The sequence below is a fragment of the Buteo buteo genome, chromosome 22 (assembly GCF_964188355.1).
Source record: "Buteo buteo chromosome 22, bButBut1.hap1.1, whole genome shotgun sequence".
Classification (NCBI taxonomy): Eukaryota; Metazoa; Chordata; class Aves; order Accipitriformes; family Accipitridae; genus Buteo; species Buteo buteo.
This window is the reverse complement of record NC_134192.1, coordinates 9,652,057-9,668,798: the sequence shown is the minus strand read 5'-3', so window position 1 is coordinate 9,668,798 and position 16,742 is coordinate 9,652,057. Positions and strand designations below refer to the sequence as shown.

At 40.0% G+C, this 16,742-nt stretch overlaps 1 protein-coding gene across 2 annotated transcripts in view; it reads left to right on the top strand.

Annotated features, from left to right (window-relative positions):
- AFF2 (ALF transcription elongation factor 2) overlaps positions 1 to 16,742 on the top strand; it is a 350,449-nt gene that overhangs the window by 236,338 nt on the left and 97,369 nt on the right. For both annotated transcript variants that reach the window (XM_075054426.1, XM_075054425.1), the window contains exon 8: positions 13,220 to 13,271. In XM_075054426.1, coding sequence (XP_074910527.1) covers positions 13,220 to 13,271 — 52 coding nt within the window. The remainder of the gene's footprint in view (positions 1 to 13,219; positions 13,272 to 16,742) is intronic.

Genomic DNA, 16,742 nt, shown 5'->3' with positions numbered 1-16,742 from the left:
TCTCGTAACTAAATGAATTTGGTATGAAAATAATATTAACGTACCTCTCAGAGAGTCAACCATAATGTTCCTCAACAGCTTTGGGCTAAAGGAAGACCAGAGTGGTCTCAAGATGACTTTGGGAGAGAGATGTTAAAACAGGGAGCTGCTAAAGGAGATCATCTTTCTCCTAATCTTGGAAATGTCAACGTGTGTCTTGTTCTCACTAGGATCAGAACCATGATAGTGACTTGCAGGGTTTGCTCTCAGTAATTAGGCATAAACAGTGTCTGTGGATATCTCTACTGTAACCTTTTAAACCAATAACTGAATATTCCTTTCTTGGTTCCTGCCAGCTTCATTCTTCTAACATTGGAGAGAACTCTGCAAGCACAAATTAGCAGATAGCTCAAAAGTAACCTGGGCTTCCTAGGGAATATAAAAAATGGAGTGTATTTGTACATGGGGTGTGTGAATGTGGGGAAATGCTAGCTTTTCCAGAGTTACACAGTTTGTGGTGATACTGAAAAAAAATAACCTCTGCAGATTTCAGGCCAAAGTGTGGTTTAACCATGTGGCACAATTTATAGGGTAAACAAACTTTCAGTAAGAGCTAACTATATCAGAAAACTTGTTTAACATGCACAGAAGGCACTGTTAAATTATTTCAGTGCCATAATTCAAAATGCCAAGGAAAATTCTCCCGTATTACAGCCAGTGCAAGATTGGATCTGTAGCCAAGTACATCAACATAAATGTTCAGCTGTCTGGGGAAATACAAGTCTTACACTGTTACTTAGGGGAAAATGTGCACAGACATAGTGGAGCCCCTTATGAAACAATCCTTATTTTGTTAAACAATAGGATCAAATTTTCAATCAGGTTATCAAGCATATTGCATTCTTCAAGCTTGCCAAGCAAAGAGAAGTATCAGCATGAAGACGGATATATTTTTACAGAATTAATGATGTATGAAATCTGGAAGTGGAAACATACATTTTCATTTTATCCTCTAATTTTTCTTTTTACATTATAAGTGAAAGGAAATGCTTGGAAGTATTTGCAGTTACTCATATCTGTTTATCTTATAGTGATTATCAGAGCAAACAGTGTCAGGCATTGTGTTTGGATCTGAGCCTGAAAAATAGTGCTTGCAGGAGCAAGGATTACTTGCATGAGTCAGTGCTTTCAGGACTGTGCTTGGTACTTGATTTCTATCATGCATATTCAGTGCCTCATAAATCATCCAGATTCAGAAATCATTTAAGTATTTTATTCATTTATCTCCTGTATTTATATTAGTTTTAGTCTTGCTTGGTTTTATCCCCTCTATTTATATTAGTTTGGATTAGTCTGTTTTAACATTTTTAGATTGATCAACAGAATGTTCATTTAAGGATAGAAGTGAACCGTCTTACTGAAGATTCATTTCTCTGCAAAATTTGTATCAGATCTCTGGGACAGGTGTGGAATGTCGATGTAGGATTTTGCAGCTACAGGAGAAGTGGCTTTAAAAACTGATCACAAATTTAGTGCAGTGAAAATGAAGCTCACCTTCCCCAAGATCGCCTTATCTTTGCTTTCTATGGGGATTTTTGCTGATTGATCGGCCCTGAACTACCTTGTGTACCAGGCACGGTCCAGCAGGACATTTCATAAAGGTGTAATGCCTTTGCAGCATTGAAAACCCCAATCAGTTCTCTCATGTACGCACAAGCCCCTGGTACTTGCTCATCTTCTCTATGGCCGACCCCTGCTCTTTATTCACCCTGCACCATCAGCAGGCCAGTACACAGGACTTGCATCCCCTCTTGGAATCCTGCTTTGGTAAGGCACACCCCTGAAAATCTCTCTTTAAGTCAAGCACTAAGCTTAAAGCATTCTTTAAAAATCTGACATGTGACAAATTTCACTTTTCTCCATATGAACAAATGCTGTTTCTGAACCTAAAACTCCCATTCTCCAAAGCCTAACATATCACTGAAAACCATGTCATGGCTGCATTGCGTGGCCTGTTCAGTATCTGCCACGGGAAGACCTCCCCCTACTAGTCTTTATTAAACATCTTGAGTCTTCCTTTTGAACAAGTAAATAAATAGTTTACAGTTTTATGAAGTTATTGTTCATTTGCACTGAAATGAAACAGCCAGACCCCTTTATTGGGTTACAGGACACTCATCCCCAACAATTCATTCTTGAGGACAAATTAACCCCAGGGATTCAAAAACCTCTCAACCTGAGATCACTGTCAGAGAGTCTTTGTTGCCATTCCTCCACTCATCTGATTAATTAGGGTCCACTCACACAGAACTATTTAAAATATAAGGACATTGGTCACACTACAGCTTTTTGAGAGGCTAGTGTTGTGAAAGAAACTGGCAGGCTTTGCCTTCAGCTTGCTTCTTGCCAAATACTTTTTATCCTTTCTGTGAAGGGATGAGCAGATCCCAGCAGTGCCTGAGCTTTTGAGGATCTCTTGAGTTCATTTTAGGAGTTTCAGGTTTCCTCACATTAGAAAATACTGTAATTTGAGTAAAATTCTTCTAATGGTCAGTTAAAAAATGGTGTTTCTACTAAAGGAAAATCTGCTTTATATCAGGAAGAAGAGACCATGTCTCTGCTCCTTTCCTATCCCTTCCATTCTTCGTCCAAACCAAGGTTGACACAAGTGCATATTCTACAAAAACATAGTGAGATACTTGGTTTTAGTTTGCCTTTGGCATTTTCTTCCTACTTTTCTTCCACCTCTGCCTTCTCTTTTCCACTTTCCTGTTACTGCTCTTTACAGGATTTTCATAGAATCATAGAATCATTTCTGTGTCTTCCCCTGTTCTTTTTGTCCCTGTCTCCTTAATCAAGACATGACCCTAATGGTATCCATGTTTGAGCTGGAAACTCTGATAAGCCTAATACTAGACAGAAGTAGTTTTTACTAAACAAAATAGTTTTCCCTTTCTATGTGTGCTTAAGCTATGAATACTGAGTGAAAAGCTCCCACGTCGTTATTAGAGTGCTGTGAACCCATAGGAGGTGATGTGTCTGCACTGGAGAAACATTAACTGAGCAGTACCCTTTTGCAGACCTGTGTTTGGTTTCAGGGCATAAACATATATTGGCTATGAATACTGTTCAAAAACTTTGTTAAGGAATAGAGACTATAGAGGGAAATAATTCTCATGTTAATTGTAGTCCAGAGGTTGTTGGGCCTTGTTATGGCTAAGAGATTAAAGTAGGGAATTGATTTGTGAACTGGGGATAAATAGTCCTCTGTTGAATTTTTATTTACTTGACACCCTGTTCTCGGCATCCAAGGTCCAGGCAGCTGCTGTAATTTGCTCACTCAGAGCCTTCTCTGAGACTCTTGGCTTTTCAGATCCACCCTTCATTTGCCTTCATTGGCTACTACAAATGTGCCACGGTTGAGAGGGGACTGGCAGACACTAGCCACAACATCACACCCAGCTGGTGTGGAAGGGCTGCGGGTGCCACTGCAACTCACGGGCTGGAACAGACTGGCGCTACTGGTGAGAAGCCATGCAGCCTTCCCCCATAGCAGGCACCGGACAAGTTTCACCTCCTCATCACCCCACTGCCCAGCTCTGCATAGTCCTGATACTCATGCCAGAGAGGAACAGGGTTCATCTCAGTCCGTACTGCCTCTGGGAAGTGCCTCGAGGACTTGGTGTCATTCTTATTGCTGACACTGAAGTGCAGGCTCTCTCCATGACACTGAACTTCACAGACAGCAGTTCGGAATTAGGGGCAATTAGTTCAAATGGCAGAAGGAGCCACAAAAACGCGTCAGTATAAAGGTTTTCATGAACAAAAAACCTGCTTCCACTCCAGACCAGGTTATTGAAGCTTAAGATTTACCAGACACAACTCATTTCCAATCTGCAGGAACAAAAGATATGAGATTATGTAAGGGGAAAACAGTGGACAGAGAAAGATTTGCGAATGTCATGTTGGTACTGACAGCTCATCAAACAGCTCCTGGAAGGACTCACTTTGCTACCAGATTAAAAAAGGAATAAAAGATAAAAGAACATAATCAACGAATAAAATTAATATCCTTCCATATGCACTGTAGAACATTGGATAGATGAGCTAGTCCTATGTTTTTTGTTCCCTGTTGAACAACTCTTTTTGATATATTTTCTGGTATGATTTTTTAAAGTCACCTTTGCAAGTTGCTGTAGAATTATCAATCATTGTTTAACTGTGTGCTAAGTTCCCAAAGCCTTTGTGTGTAAATATGCCAGCTGAAGGCTTGTTTACCAGAGAAAATACTGGTGCTCTGGCTAGGAGACAGTTTTAATCAAATATGGTTGCAGTAAGCAGGTGTTTTTCATGTGGAATGTATTGGAAATGAGTAAGTATCACAGAAATGGCTCTTGGACTATATATCGCTCTTGATAAATAGCAGAACCCAAAATTATATCAGCCATTGCAGTTGATCAAAGGGAAAATAGTAAAAGCTTTGTGCACACTGGCAGAATTTGGCACACTAAAAAAGGTGGGGTCCTCATTTTTGTTCTTCAAAAGCTTGAAGAATACAAGTTTTACACTGACATTCTTAGAAACTGCTATTAGTCCCTCCCTGTATTTTTCCTGGACCCATACTTTTCTTTGTTCTCATCTCTCTTTTTTCTCTGGTTTTCCCCCCCCTTTTTGCTTCAATGATACATCATTCTCAGGCCTTGCCAAACAGAGAGGTACGTTGTACTGAGGAGTCATTGGACAGTGAGTGAGACACAATCTAACAGAGATTGCACTTTTCTAGACGGAAGGTGTAAACAGTAGTAGTAATGTTATTACGACAAAAATATCAACTCAGCAGCTTGCAACAAAACGATGCTACTTTTTTTGACTTTTTAAACTGCCTATTACAATGTTAAAATATTTTGGCCCAATTCTGCTCCCATTCTATTGGAAGTATTCTTTCGGATCAGGATTGGACCTCAATATGGATGTGAAGTTATTGGATATGCTACAGTGTTATTCATGCTAAACATACAGAGTTCCATCTACGCTTGTAATATACAGATAAAATTTGGCAGTAGGTTTCTTCCTCCTCCCAAAGTTCTTGTCTCAGCTTTAATGAAAAACAAAATGCCTGTCAACAGAGCAGTAGTTATAATGCACTTAGTAGCAACTTAATATTTTAGTTGCCTTGAAGAGCTTTTTATACATAGAGATTAATGGATGGCTAGATAAAGAAATTCTTCTACTGAAAGAATTAATTTTGCTTAATCCTTTTGAAATTAAGAGATGATACGGAGAGATGAGTAATGAAGTGCACTCTCTGATTGTGAGGTACCTAATAGATAACCACAGGGGTTACTTCTCTCTCACCAGCTGTAATTACACTAATTACTGATATGGTGCCAGGAACACTAAGGCAGGCTGAGTGTGACAACACAAAATGGAGTGTTTCTTAGCAAGCCATCTTTCTCCATCAGCTGGGCCAGAGGGAGGCTGACCGTGTTATAAGGCTAATGTGTGCCTTCTCCTGCGGGAGGGAAGAGACCAGGTACCTCTATTGCTCACAGGCTCTTTTGTGGTGAAGACACGAGACTTGACTTCAGTTCTTTCTAAAGGGTTGCAATTTCAGGCCAGAGACAGAGGACTTGATCTATACCTTAAGCAAATTAGTCCTATTCAGGCCACTGAAACTACTCAAATGAGTAGAAGTTACTCCTGTGAGTAAGTTTGCCAGACTGGCCTCATCATTGGCAAGAATGTAATGAAAGAAAATGGTGGATGAGGAGAAGGAAAAATTAATAAACTATATTTAAGTATGTGTAAAATTGCTGGACAAGTGGCCCTGACTATTAATGTAAATGGTGCTTGTAAATTCCATTTAATCTTCTGAGATTTTCTTTTACCGTAACTCTTACAGTATCTCAGAGGAAATATTTTAAAGATGACTTGCACATTTCAGCAAAAGAATGAATATCGGGTTTCAAGATTTATTGATGGGATGTTTTAAAACAAAAGATCTTCTTTTTTCCTTTGGAATTACTCTACCATTTATTTTCATTTCCCCAGGTTTTTGGTCCACTGTATTATGAACTTCTCTGGGGAAATCTATTGTTAGATGTTTTCACACACGTAGGCCCCTTCTTCCCCCTTGATAAATGATAAAATTGTGCTCCAGTGTGTGCAACACATTCTCGAAATACATCTGAATTCCATTATACAGTTTGTCATTTGCATGATACCTTTTGAGTTACCACTCAGAGAAGCCTAATATACTACAGAGAAATGCACTAGGAAAATGAAAAACAAGTTTGGTATAAAGTCCATAGGGTAAACCAGCATAGATTGTGTTGAACTGATGGCCTTATTTCCGTGAAAGTTCAGGGGCAGAAAAGGTTGCATCTTAGTGCTATTCACTGTTTGCATGGACAGTGTTCCCTCCACATAGGTATTGCTGCAAACAAGAGTGTAACAAGGGCTTTGTAGCTCAGGATAGTAATGTACTACTTTTTTCACCTCAAAGACATTTATTTGATTCCTGCCTGTTCTGTATTTAAGTCTTATTAAGTATCACAAGTGAAATTTGCTATAATAGTCTAAACTCTCTCCTTAATATCAAACAGAATAACTAGTTGTAGCACATGCTACTCCGGTCTAAATCACACAAACCTCCATTTAAAATTGTCCTTTTGTCTCAGTGGAAGGTTGAAGCAGGAGCAAACTCTTTCCTTGGAGAGCACCCACATCCTCTATATCTTCCTGTACCAGCCACTGCTTCCCTTTATCAGTGCTTTGCTGTGTTTGTTGTGTCACTAGTCACAGTTTCATGGTTACCTTTTCTTTTCAGCCAAATTTAAGCATACATCCTACCCTGCTACTGGGACACAAGCATGGTTTGCCCATTGAGGTTGCAAGGACAACGTTACAGATTTACAAAAACAAGTGGGCTAAATATTTTGAAAAACAGGAATATTATAAATATATTCCCATTTTACCAGAGACAAACCTGGCAAGAAAAGAGTGGCATGTCCGTATGTCTGGTTAACACCATTGCCTGTGCTCCTTCCTGCAGAAGCAACACTTGTGATATGACCCAGATGGGGTATGCATTTTGTACAAATGTGGTTTGACGAGTGAGTTAATTTTCTGGGCAGCTCAGGATGAGGGAATTGCCCAGTATTCCCTTTACTGTCTCCTTGCAATGCCCTCTTCCCTTTTCTCGATCCATTTCATTCCCACAAGGTTTTTTTTTTTACATCTGAGTGGAGCTCCATTGCAGTGGCAAACTGATCCCAGAGCAAATTAGAAGTGCAGAACCTCATCCTATTTAGGCTGCCTTTTAAGCGCTGCCTCCTTGATGAAGCTGTCTCACCAAACTTATAACATCTTATTATAAACACAGTGTACTGCCATCACAGTCATACACAACCAGAGCAGGAAGAAATGCATATCATTCTCAGAAGTTTGCTGGCAATCTGGACCTTTTTCACTTGTAAAAAGCATTTAAATATGTTATATATGAAACCAAAAAAAGGATGTTGAGCTGTGAAAATACTCCTTTAAGAAGTTCAGTCTTCTATAAAAATACCTGAAATTGAGTTATATTGTGATAGGGCTTTTTCAGGGAAGAGATTATCTCACATCTTCTAATCAAATCCTCACTTCTCAGTCACAGGATCCCAAACCAGCAGGTCTGGTGTGTACAAAACACCTGCTGAAACTCAACAGTCGGGATGGGCTACAAGTGCATGCAGCTGAGTTTGGTGACACCCCAATAAGTTTCAGCCCAGACCCCGGAGCTGAGCTGGGGTTCTGCTGCCTTTGCTCCTCCCAGCACTGATGGGTGGGAAACCCTATTTCAGTGACCCCAAAAGTCTCATCAAGTCCTAGGTCATTCTTGCTCTGCAGCTTTGGCCTCTCACTATTCATGACTTCTCTGAAGCAGTTAAAAAAATGTGTCTAGACTGTTATTGTAACTGAGTAATTCATGCTGGAACAGCTGTTAGGAGTGGCTAGAGGGACTCCATGACTCATTCAAGCTGAACATGGACAGGAAAAGGGTATAAAACAGAGTCTGTCCCACTGCAAAACAGAAGCCATGATAGGACTTGCATAATTTTTTGACATCATCTGTTAAGAGACAGATACAGAGGCATTTCTGATTATGTTTAAACTGGTTTATTATTGTGGCATATTTTTTAAATTATATTTTTGGAAACTGTGTGAAGAGTCAAAGAGAGAAGTTAAAAATTTAGCTTGCTATGCCAAAATCATAATAAACTGTTATAAAAATATCTCTTTTGATTTTGGTCCATCTCATCATCTTCTAAGGCCTGGTACAAGTTGAAGGCTCCTAAAAATAATATTTTGTTGTTACTATTTCTAGTGAGACTTTTACAGAACTCATCCTAATAAAGCCCTCATTCAGCCATTTGTCTAGTTAAATTTGTAAGGTAAGAACAATCTGCTTTGGGAGCCGACTCATCCCTGGAGGAAGTGGGTATTGTAGTCAGTCAATGAGATTGCCCCTACTTACACTACAGATAAATGTGTTGCTTTGTCCCGACGTTTCTGCTTTGCAATAATTTCACATTCCAAATTATAAACGTCTGGAAATTGTAGATTATAGTAAATGTGCTGACACATCTTCAACTGTTAGACTAAATGGCATTGCTCTAATAATGAAATAAAAAATCCTACTTAATCCCATTCTTTCCCTAAAGTGGTGTTTTGCATTAGCTATGGATGAAAAGACAAACAAGTACATGTATATTCAATAATAATGTCAGCTGGGTCAGAGAAGAATAGGAAATAAAATTAATTCATAACACCTCTGGAGATAGCTTTCTGATACAGGCAGTTTTCTCTTTGATTTGCCCTCATTGACAGTATTCATTCAAATTGGCCTTCATTAATAGCTGGGCTGATCTTCATAACAAATATACTCTGTAATCTCCAGTCTAGCTGGTTCTGAGGTTAACAATTACATAGAGCAGAATAGATCGTATGCGTATTTACAGGGATCTCTCACTCAAGAGAGCCTAATTTCACGTTCAAACCATCCAGACAGTGTGTGAGAGAGCTGTAGATACAGAGCTCTTCTGTCTCAGGGCTTTGAAGCTGAAATGGGTTACCTCTCTAGATATGATCGTGAAATAGTCACCTTGGATTAAGGTTGCTGGCAATCTTAAAAAGCCCTTATTGGGCTTTGAGTGTGATCAGATGCTACTTGCTTATAAATGAGAGTTAATAGAAACATTAAACAGTACAAGCTACTATGACCCATGTCTTCAGAATATTAAGCACATTTTAAAATTGTGGAAGAACATCTAGTCCTCTGCTTTCTGTAAAATATTACCTCTTCTAACCAATATCCTCTGGGAGCAGGTTATTTGAACTCTTCAGCATTCTACTTTCATTTGCACGTACTGTGTATTTTTAATTTATTCCTTCACTTCTCTGGCTACCATATATTTATTGTTGATACCATACTCAGTTTCTCTTTAATTATTCCATCTGCCAGGAGAGTGTGATGCATTTTAGAAGCTGTGTGGTTTAGTTGTTTAACCTTTGAGTTTTGTAACTGAATGGGATGACATATTCTTCATTTAGCAGAACAGGCTAAGAAGAATTATATACTCCAAGTGATAAGCTTAGAACTGCTAAAGAAATACCAAAATGCAATTTTTTTCCTCTCTCTAGTCGTCTAAACATCCATTAGTCTTTTGAAGGGAACTCATAAATCCTGCAAATTTAGTTTATCTGAAACCAACTCTAACAGTTGTCCTTCCTACTAATCATGTTTTATATCCATTTTATATTTTTCAATATTCAATAAACATGTCTTGCGCTTACTGTACTTGTTAGAAAGTGTCTGCAGTATAGGCTGTATGAGGACAGTTATTAATCAACCATTTCAGATGGCTGTTTGGTTAGTTTAGTAAGTGTATTCATTTATCTTTTTTATGTTTTCTTCTTTGTTCTTTCCATTTATCCAATATGGAATTTCCTTTGTCCTTTTTGGTTTATTTCTACCAGGATATGTCAAAAAAGAATTTAACATGTAACAAATGAAAAAAAAAAAAAAAAAAGATAGCTGGAAAGAAAAAAAAAACCCCACCACCCTTTGGGCTTCGTTCATGAAAAGATCCTTTGCATTATGTCCTCTTAGATCTGCATTAAAAAATAATAATAGAGCGCATTATCTAGTAGTGCTGCTTTAAAGCACTGGATAATTTACACATTAAAGTGAGATGTAGGTTTAAAAGTGGGAGTGTAGGATTGAATTAGAGTTAAAAGTCAGAATGATATAGTCCTGTATGAAGATGGTCTCAGTTTCCTGGGGGTATTGTCCTTCTGGTGTGTAATGAGACTTGCAGATAACAATCTGGGACCGTGGATAGATGGAGGTACAGCAATACACTGAGAATGGCAGAGCAAGTAATGACACTGGGGAAACAAATGAATGTGTCTGCTAGATAAACAACATTAAAAGTTCCTGTTCATCGCCAAAGTCCAGGCCTCTAAAGATTAATATTTCCTGAAAAATTCTGTATTGGGTTTGCATGGCAAGGTTTTGGTAGCAGAGAGGCTACAGGGGTGGCTTCTGTGAGAAGCTGCTGGAAGCTTCCCCCATGTCCAACAGAGCCAATGCCAGCCGGCTCCAAGACAGACCCACCACTGGCCAAGGCCGAGTCCATCAGCAACGGTGGTAGCGCCTCTGGGATAACAGATTTAAGAAGGGAAAAAAATTGCAGCGGGCACAGAAACGGCAGCCAGAGAGAGTGAGAAGATGTGAGAGAAACAACCCTGCAGACCCCCAGGTCAGTGCAGAAGGAGGGGGAGGAGATGCTCCAGGCGCCGGAGCAGAGATTCCCCTGCAGCCCGTGGGGAAGACCATGGTGAGGCAGGCTGTCCCCCTGCAGCCCAGGGAGGTCCACGGGGGAGCAGATCTCCACCTGCAGCCCAGGGAGGACCCCACACCGGAGCAGGGGGATCCCTGACGGATGCTGTGACCCCGTGGGAAGCCCACACTGGAGCAGGCTCCTGGCAGGACCTGTGGCCCCATGGAGAGAGGAGCCCACGCTGGAGCAGGTTTGCTGGCAGGACTTGCGACCCCGTGGGGGACCCACGCTGGAGCAGTCTGTGCCTGAAGGACTGCAGCCCATGAAAGGGACCCACGCTGGAGCAGTTGGTGAAGAGCTGCAGCCCATGGGAAGGAATCACACTGGAAAAGTTTGTGGAGGACTGTCTCCCGTGGGAGGGACCCCACACTGGAGCAGGGGAAGAGTGTGAGGAGGAAAGAGTGACAGAGACAACATGTGATGAACTGACTGAAACCCCCATTCCCCGTCCCCCTGTGCTGCTGGCGGGGAGGAGGTAGAGAAATCAGGAGTGAAGTTGAGCCCGGGAAGAAGGGAGGGGTGGGAGAAAGGTGTTCTGAGATTTGGTTTTCTTTCTCATTACCTTACTCTGATTTGATTGGTAATAAATTATATTAATTTTCCCCAAATCAAGTCTGGTTTGCCTGTGATGGTAATTGCTGAGTGATCTCCCTGTCCTTATCTCGACCCGTGAGCCTTTCATTGTGTTTTCTCTCCCCCGTCCAGTTGAGAAGGGGGAGTGATAGAGCAGCTTGGTGGGCACCTGGCATCCAGCAAAGGTCAACCCACCACAAATTCTTACTTTTAGAAGATTCTTTATCCATGCTACAGTCTTACTTTTATGGGTACACATATTACAGGGAGGCATCAGCCATTTATCAAGACGTTAATGACTAGTAGTTATGTGTCCAGATACTTTGTAACCACTGAGCTGCCCGACAACAGAGGTCACCGAAAGACAGATGACTTACAAACCAGTTTAAAGATCTCCTTGCACTTTCTCTTTTTAAGAGCACCAGCAGGGCTTCAAACCTTCTGATATTTCCACATTGGGATTATTGTCCCCTCTTTAAAATTCCTTGTATCAGGAAGCTTCCATGATTTACTGGCAGTCTTCAAACAAAAAAAAAACTTCCTAACAGAACATCCATTGATTGCTACAGTTATTTAAAGGCTAACAATAAAAAATCATAGACTTCAGTCTCCATCAAGGCAGAAAGGAAACAGTAATTGCAATTTGCGAGCCTCCTGCCGTGGGTAAAGGAGCTCAGGTTGGGAGAAAGGAAGCTCGGCAATTTTAGTGGCTGTCACAGCGGATTTGGGTGAGATGTGCTGATTCATTCATACGACATCTTGTGATAAGAGAATTTGTCAAGGTGAAAAGATGGGTGTGAGGTAGAAGTGTGCCCAAAGGAATTTAAGCTCTGAGGAGGACCACCAGATAAAAGCGTGAATATATGGGAAGCTGTATGGGAGTTATTTGGTGGCTGTTAGTCATGTCTCTAGGTAGACAGACCTCAAAAGGAGAGACCTTTTCTGCAAATATGTAACAGCAAATACTATGGTTTCTTACTCCCTATGTTTTGCCATACCCAAGTCTTGGATTAAAAAAAGGGAAGTAATATAAGTTTTAATACAGTAATATGCATTATTCAACTCTTTCTTCTGCCAAAGTAAAGGAAGGAGGCACTGGGACAGCCACATCTTTTAGGAGTTTCCTTCCCCTTTAACCAAGGGCAGGGAGCAATAATGTGAGATTTCCCTGTATTTTTTTTTTTTAAAGGACAAATAAAAATGGGGATATTAAATAGCAGATTCCTAGCTTAGATGGAAAATGTTTGCTCTGCCTTCAGATACTAACAACTGTGAGGTGCCATCAAACCTCAAACAAGCTCCTTCTCTTCTTGCTATTCTCCACTTTGCATTCTCAGTTTGATAAGGTGGGGATTGGTACCGGCATCAAAGAAGATCAGTGATGCCCTAGATCAAGAATGAAATATGGAGGACTTTTTCTCATTTTTTAACAGTCTTGGAGCTGAATTTCCCTTCCACCTTCTGATTTAGAAATACACGTATTGTATATGGACTAATCACCATGAGACAATGTGCAAATAAAAAAGGACATGAAAGAGGAGCTGACTGCCAAACTTTACGATGGATGAGTCTGAAAGTCATTTGTTCTTACCTAGCATCACATAGAAGGACTAATGCATACATACATGGAGTATTCATCAGTTTACTTATCACAGATCTGATTTGCTGTTGTTGAATAGAAAGCGAGTTTTTCCACTGACTTTGCTGAAGGGTAGATTCAGCCCATTGTATAGAAAGTTAATTCATTAAATGTAATTCTGTATTGTCTCTTTTTTTTTCAGAATGCTTGAGGATGATCTGAAACTCAGCAGTGATGAAGATGACAATGAACAGGTAAATACATCTGATACGAGTGTATAGACCGTATAATCTGACAAAGTTGTTTCATTGGTTGAATGTGATTGCATGTTGGTTTACTATATTTGCATCAAAAGCATTTTGAGGAGCTGCAGAATCCATTAGCTTAAATCTTGCTTGTGCATAGAACCTCTGTGGGAGGAAACTTATTCTTAAATAGGAATGCATTTTGTCAGTTTTGCTGAATTAACTTTGTGAAGTGGATTAAACTAAAACAAAACATGACTTACTAGCCTTGGAGTAAGAGACCACATGGCATCACCCAGCAATAGCTAATGTGCTCTGAGTTTCTATCCTCCATTGTACCAAACTAACTGTGGAACAGCCTCCACTTGTTTGGCACTCAATTTCTTGAATTTATGACCTTTTGGGAATTGGTTGTAAAATGACCACATCAGACCACCAACACAACTGCAGAGCTCATTTGCACTTTGCAATTCCTTTGTATAGTTGCACCTGAGAAGACTGGGTCTGTAAGTTTTGTTCCAGTCACTGAGTAAAGGGCTGGGAGTCCATAGTCCAGTGACTGGAATCCACCGATTCCCATTTGTGAGAGGGAAAATCCTCAGTGTGTAGTGGTAAATCAATACTGAAAGTCTCTCAGCCTACTTGGGACATTAATGAAGAGTCGTTTTCAGAAAACTGGCTTGTGTCATTGTCTATCCTTCCCACTTTATAAATATTTATGGTTAATGCTGGGAAATAAAGCTGGTGAAATTCATATTCTCAACATTCTTATCAGAAAAAAAAAGAGACTTTGGGTTAAATTCATCTTTCATGTTACTTTATATATGCAATAGGCTCAAATGTTTAAACGTCTGCAGTAGAGAGGAAGGTAATGCTATAATTCAGCATAAGATCATCTGTTCAGCCTGGGAAATGTTAATTATAAGTCAGTCTGTCTTTCTTATTTATTTTTAAATCACCTAAATGTTATTCTTCAACCTACCTAATCCGTCCTTTAGGGTCATGCCAAGAAAGATTTACCTTCTGGTGTCAGTTGACCCCTTAGTCATACAAGTCAGTATTTTTTAGCACCGAGTTGCGCTCTCATCTGAAGCCAAAGGATCAAAAGCCTGTACTTGTGCAAGGAGCTGTTGTACAAACATGGTGGCTTATGAAACCAGCAGGTTTCCTGATCTATGGGAAACTTGCCCAAGTAGTCCTGTAAAATGACGTTGTGATACTGAGATGCCCAAAACCTAGAAATGGAAATACATTATCAGGTAGGAGTTACTTTTGTTTTCCTATAGTAGTAGTTTTCTAGTGACTTAAGTAGAATTATTCCAAATTTACACAATTTACACTGCTAAGATGAAATCACGTATCATTGCTGAATGAAGAAGCAAATGCCTGGGCCAGCATTTGCTGACATCAAATGAAAAGCCCTCACTGACTTGAATAGGTGTCATCTCTGATGTTAATCCCAGCCAGGAAAGACATGGTTATGTCTACACTACACAGCGGAGTAATGATACCTTTCAAAACATCACTGCTGTCGTGTGGTACCTGCATGCCTCTTGCCCAAAGGCAGTGTCATGCTCATGAACAGTGTCACACTGCTGCCAGTTCAGGGGCTGCAGTCTGAGTCCTTATGCGGTGGTGGTGTGCCCAAGCTGTAGGAAGCCTCAGACTGCACCAAAACTCCATGTGACTTCCCAGTAATACCATTCACAGTATAAGCTGCAGACAAACAAGAGAGCACAATAAGGACTGTTCATGTAGTTTCTCAAAATTTTGTAGTACACAGAAAACATTCTTCCTCTTGGTAGTGTGAGCTTCATCTCACTCTTAAGTGATTAGAATTGATTCAAATCTCCTAAGCTCTCCCAAATATCTTCTTAAGAAACAGATTATGGTGTGTATCTTTCGGGATTCCAAACATGAATGCTTCCAATCACGTAAAAAATAAACAAACAGTCTGGACCAGAAGAATGCTGAGCATATTTCTTAAATGCCCTGCACTTTAAGGGAAACCTTCGTCTTTCCTATGTACCCCACATATGTATGGTTGCATCTTTTTTATTTGTATTACAAATAGAGGGTATGGACAAAGTTATACACATAGGAAATAATCCCACAGCTTTTTAGGTTTCCTGAATGAATGACTGTATGTGTCTGTCCTTTAAATTTTTGTCACACACTGCATCCCAGACTAAGGCCTTGCAAAGCTGAGCAGCATGGCTCTGCTGCTTCACTCACACATTACACTGGCAGTGCCTTCACACTTTAGCAGCTTCTGCCATATCTCTTTAAAGAGAGGGGATTGGAAATGGAAAGAAAAGTTGATCTGGCCCACTGGTCAGACACATAAACATCAACAAAGTAACTGCAATGTGTTTTGACTGCAAAATATTTTTTCCAAAAAGTACATAAAATATTCATTCATGAGGGACAGATAAGGCAATTACAGCATGCGAATTTTACAGTGTTGAATGTTCAGCTGTGGAGCCCAAGGTTAGAAAAATACTCTTTTTTTAGCATAAAGTTTTTGCAGTCAAATGACCGTTGTAATTCAGCTGTACACATGTGTGCATTCTCACAGGGAGAGAAAAGATTAAAACTCTCAGCTCAAAACCATTCTAACAGTGTATGCAACATTTCTATAAGGAAATGAAATCACTGTCTTTACAATCTTTCTGTTTTGTTTTTTTTTCTGCTATAGGCTTGCAGCCAATATGAAGCATGAGCTAGCATTTACTCATTGTTATTAATAAAAACACAGTATGTAAAAATCAAGTTTATTTTCTTTATCTCTACTCACATTTCAAGAAAATTTAAATTCTTTGAGAGCAGTGGTTGGTAGGGAGCCCTAGGATTTGTCCTTTGAGAATTGCTAGGAACCCTTCAATCTTTACATGGCAGGGGCAGTAGTGACACTGATGCATAAATGCACCTTGATCTCAACTCTTAGTGAATGTCTATAGTACGTGGAAAGAGTTTGATCTATCAGCCTGTCTTCTGAGACTACCAGTAGTCCATTTGTCATGGTGGAAGATTGTTAGAAGCTTGTCTGCAAGAAACAAAGCTCTTCTGTCTTACTCTCACTCCTATGAACAAGCGCACTTATTTCTGATCTGTATTGCATTTATTTAGGGGTCCATGGACCCTGTGCTCTGTCAGGTGTTAAACATCTCCTTCCTTTTCTCCCCACTTCTGAGGAAACACCCAACACACATGATAGCTCCAGTCAGTCATATAATTAAGAGGTTGAGCCTGATTTCTGGATAGGATGAGAACTACCAGGTTGAAGTCAGTGGAAGGTATGTATTCTGTACATAGTATTAGCAAGGCTGTTGCTGAACGTGCTGCCTACTTTCAGCATTCACTTTTCAAACAGGATTTTGAATAACTGGAAATTGTTCCTAAGAGTTATAAACATGATCTGGAGAACCCTCCTTAATATAAGTGTTAGGTCTTTTTTGGTTAAGGCACGCATGATGATGG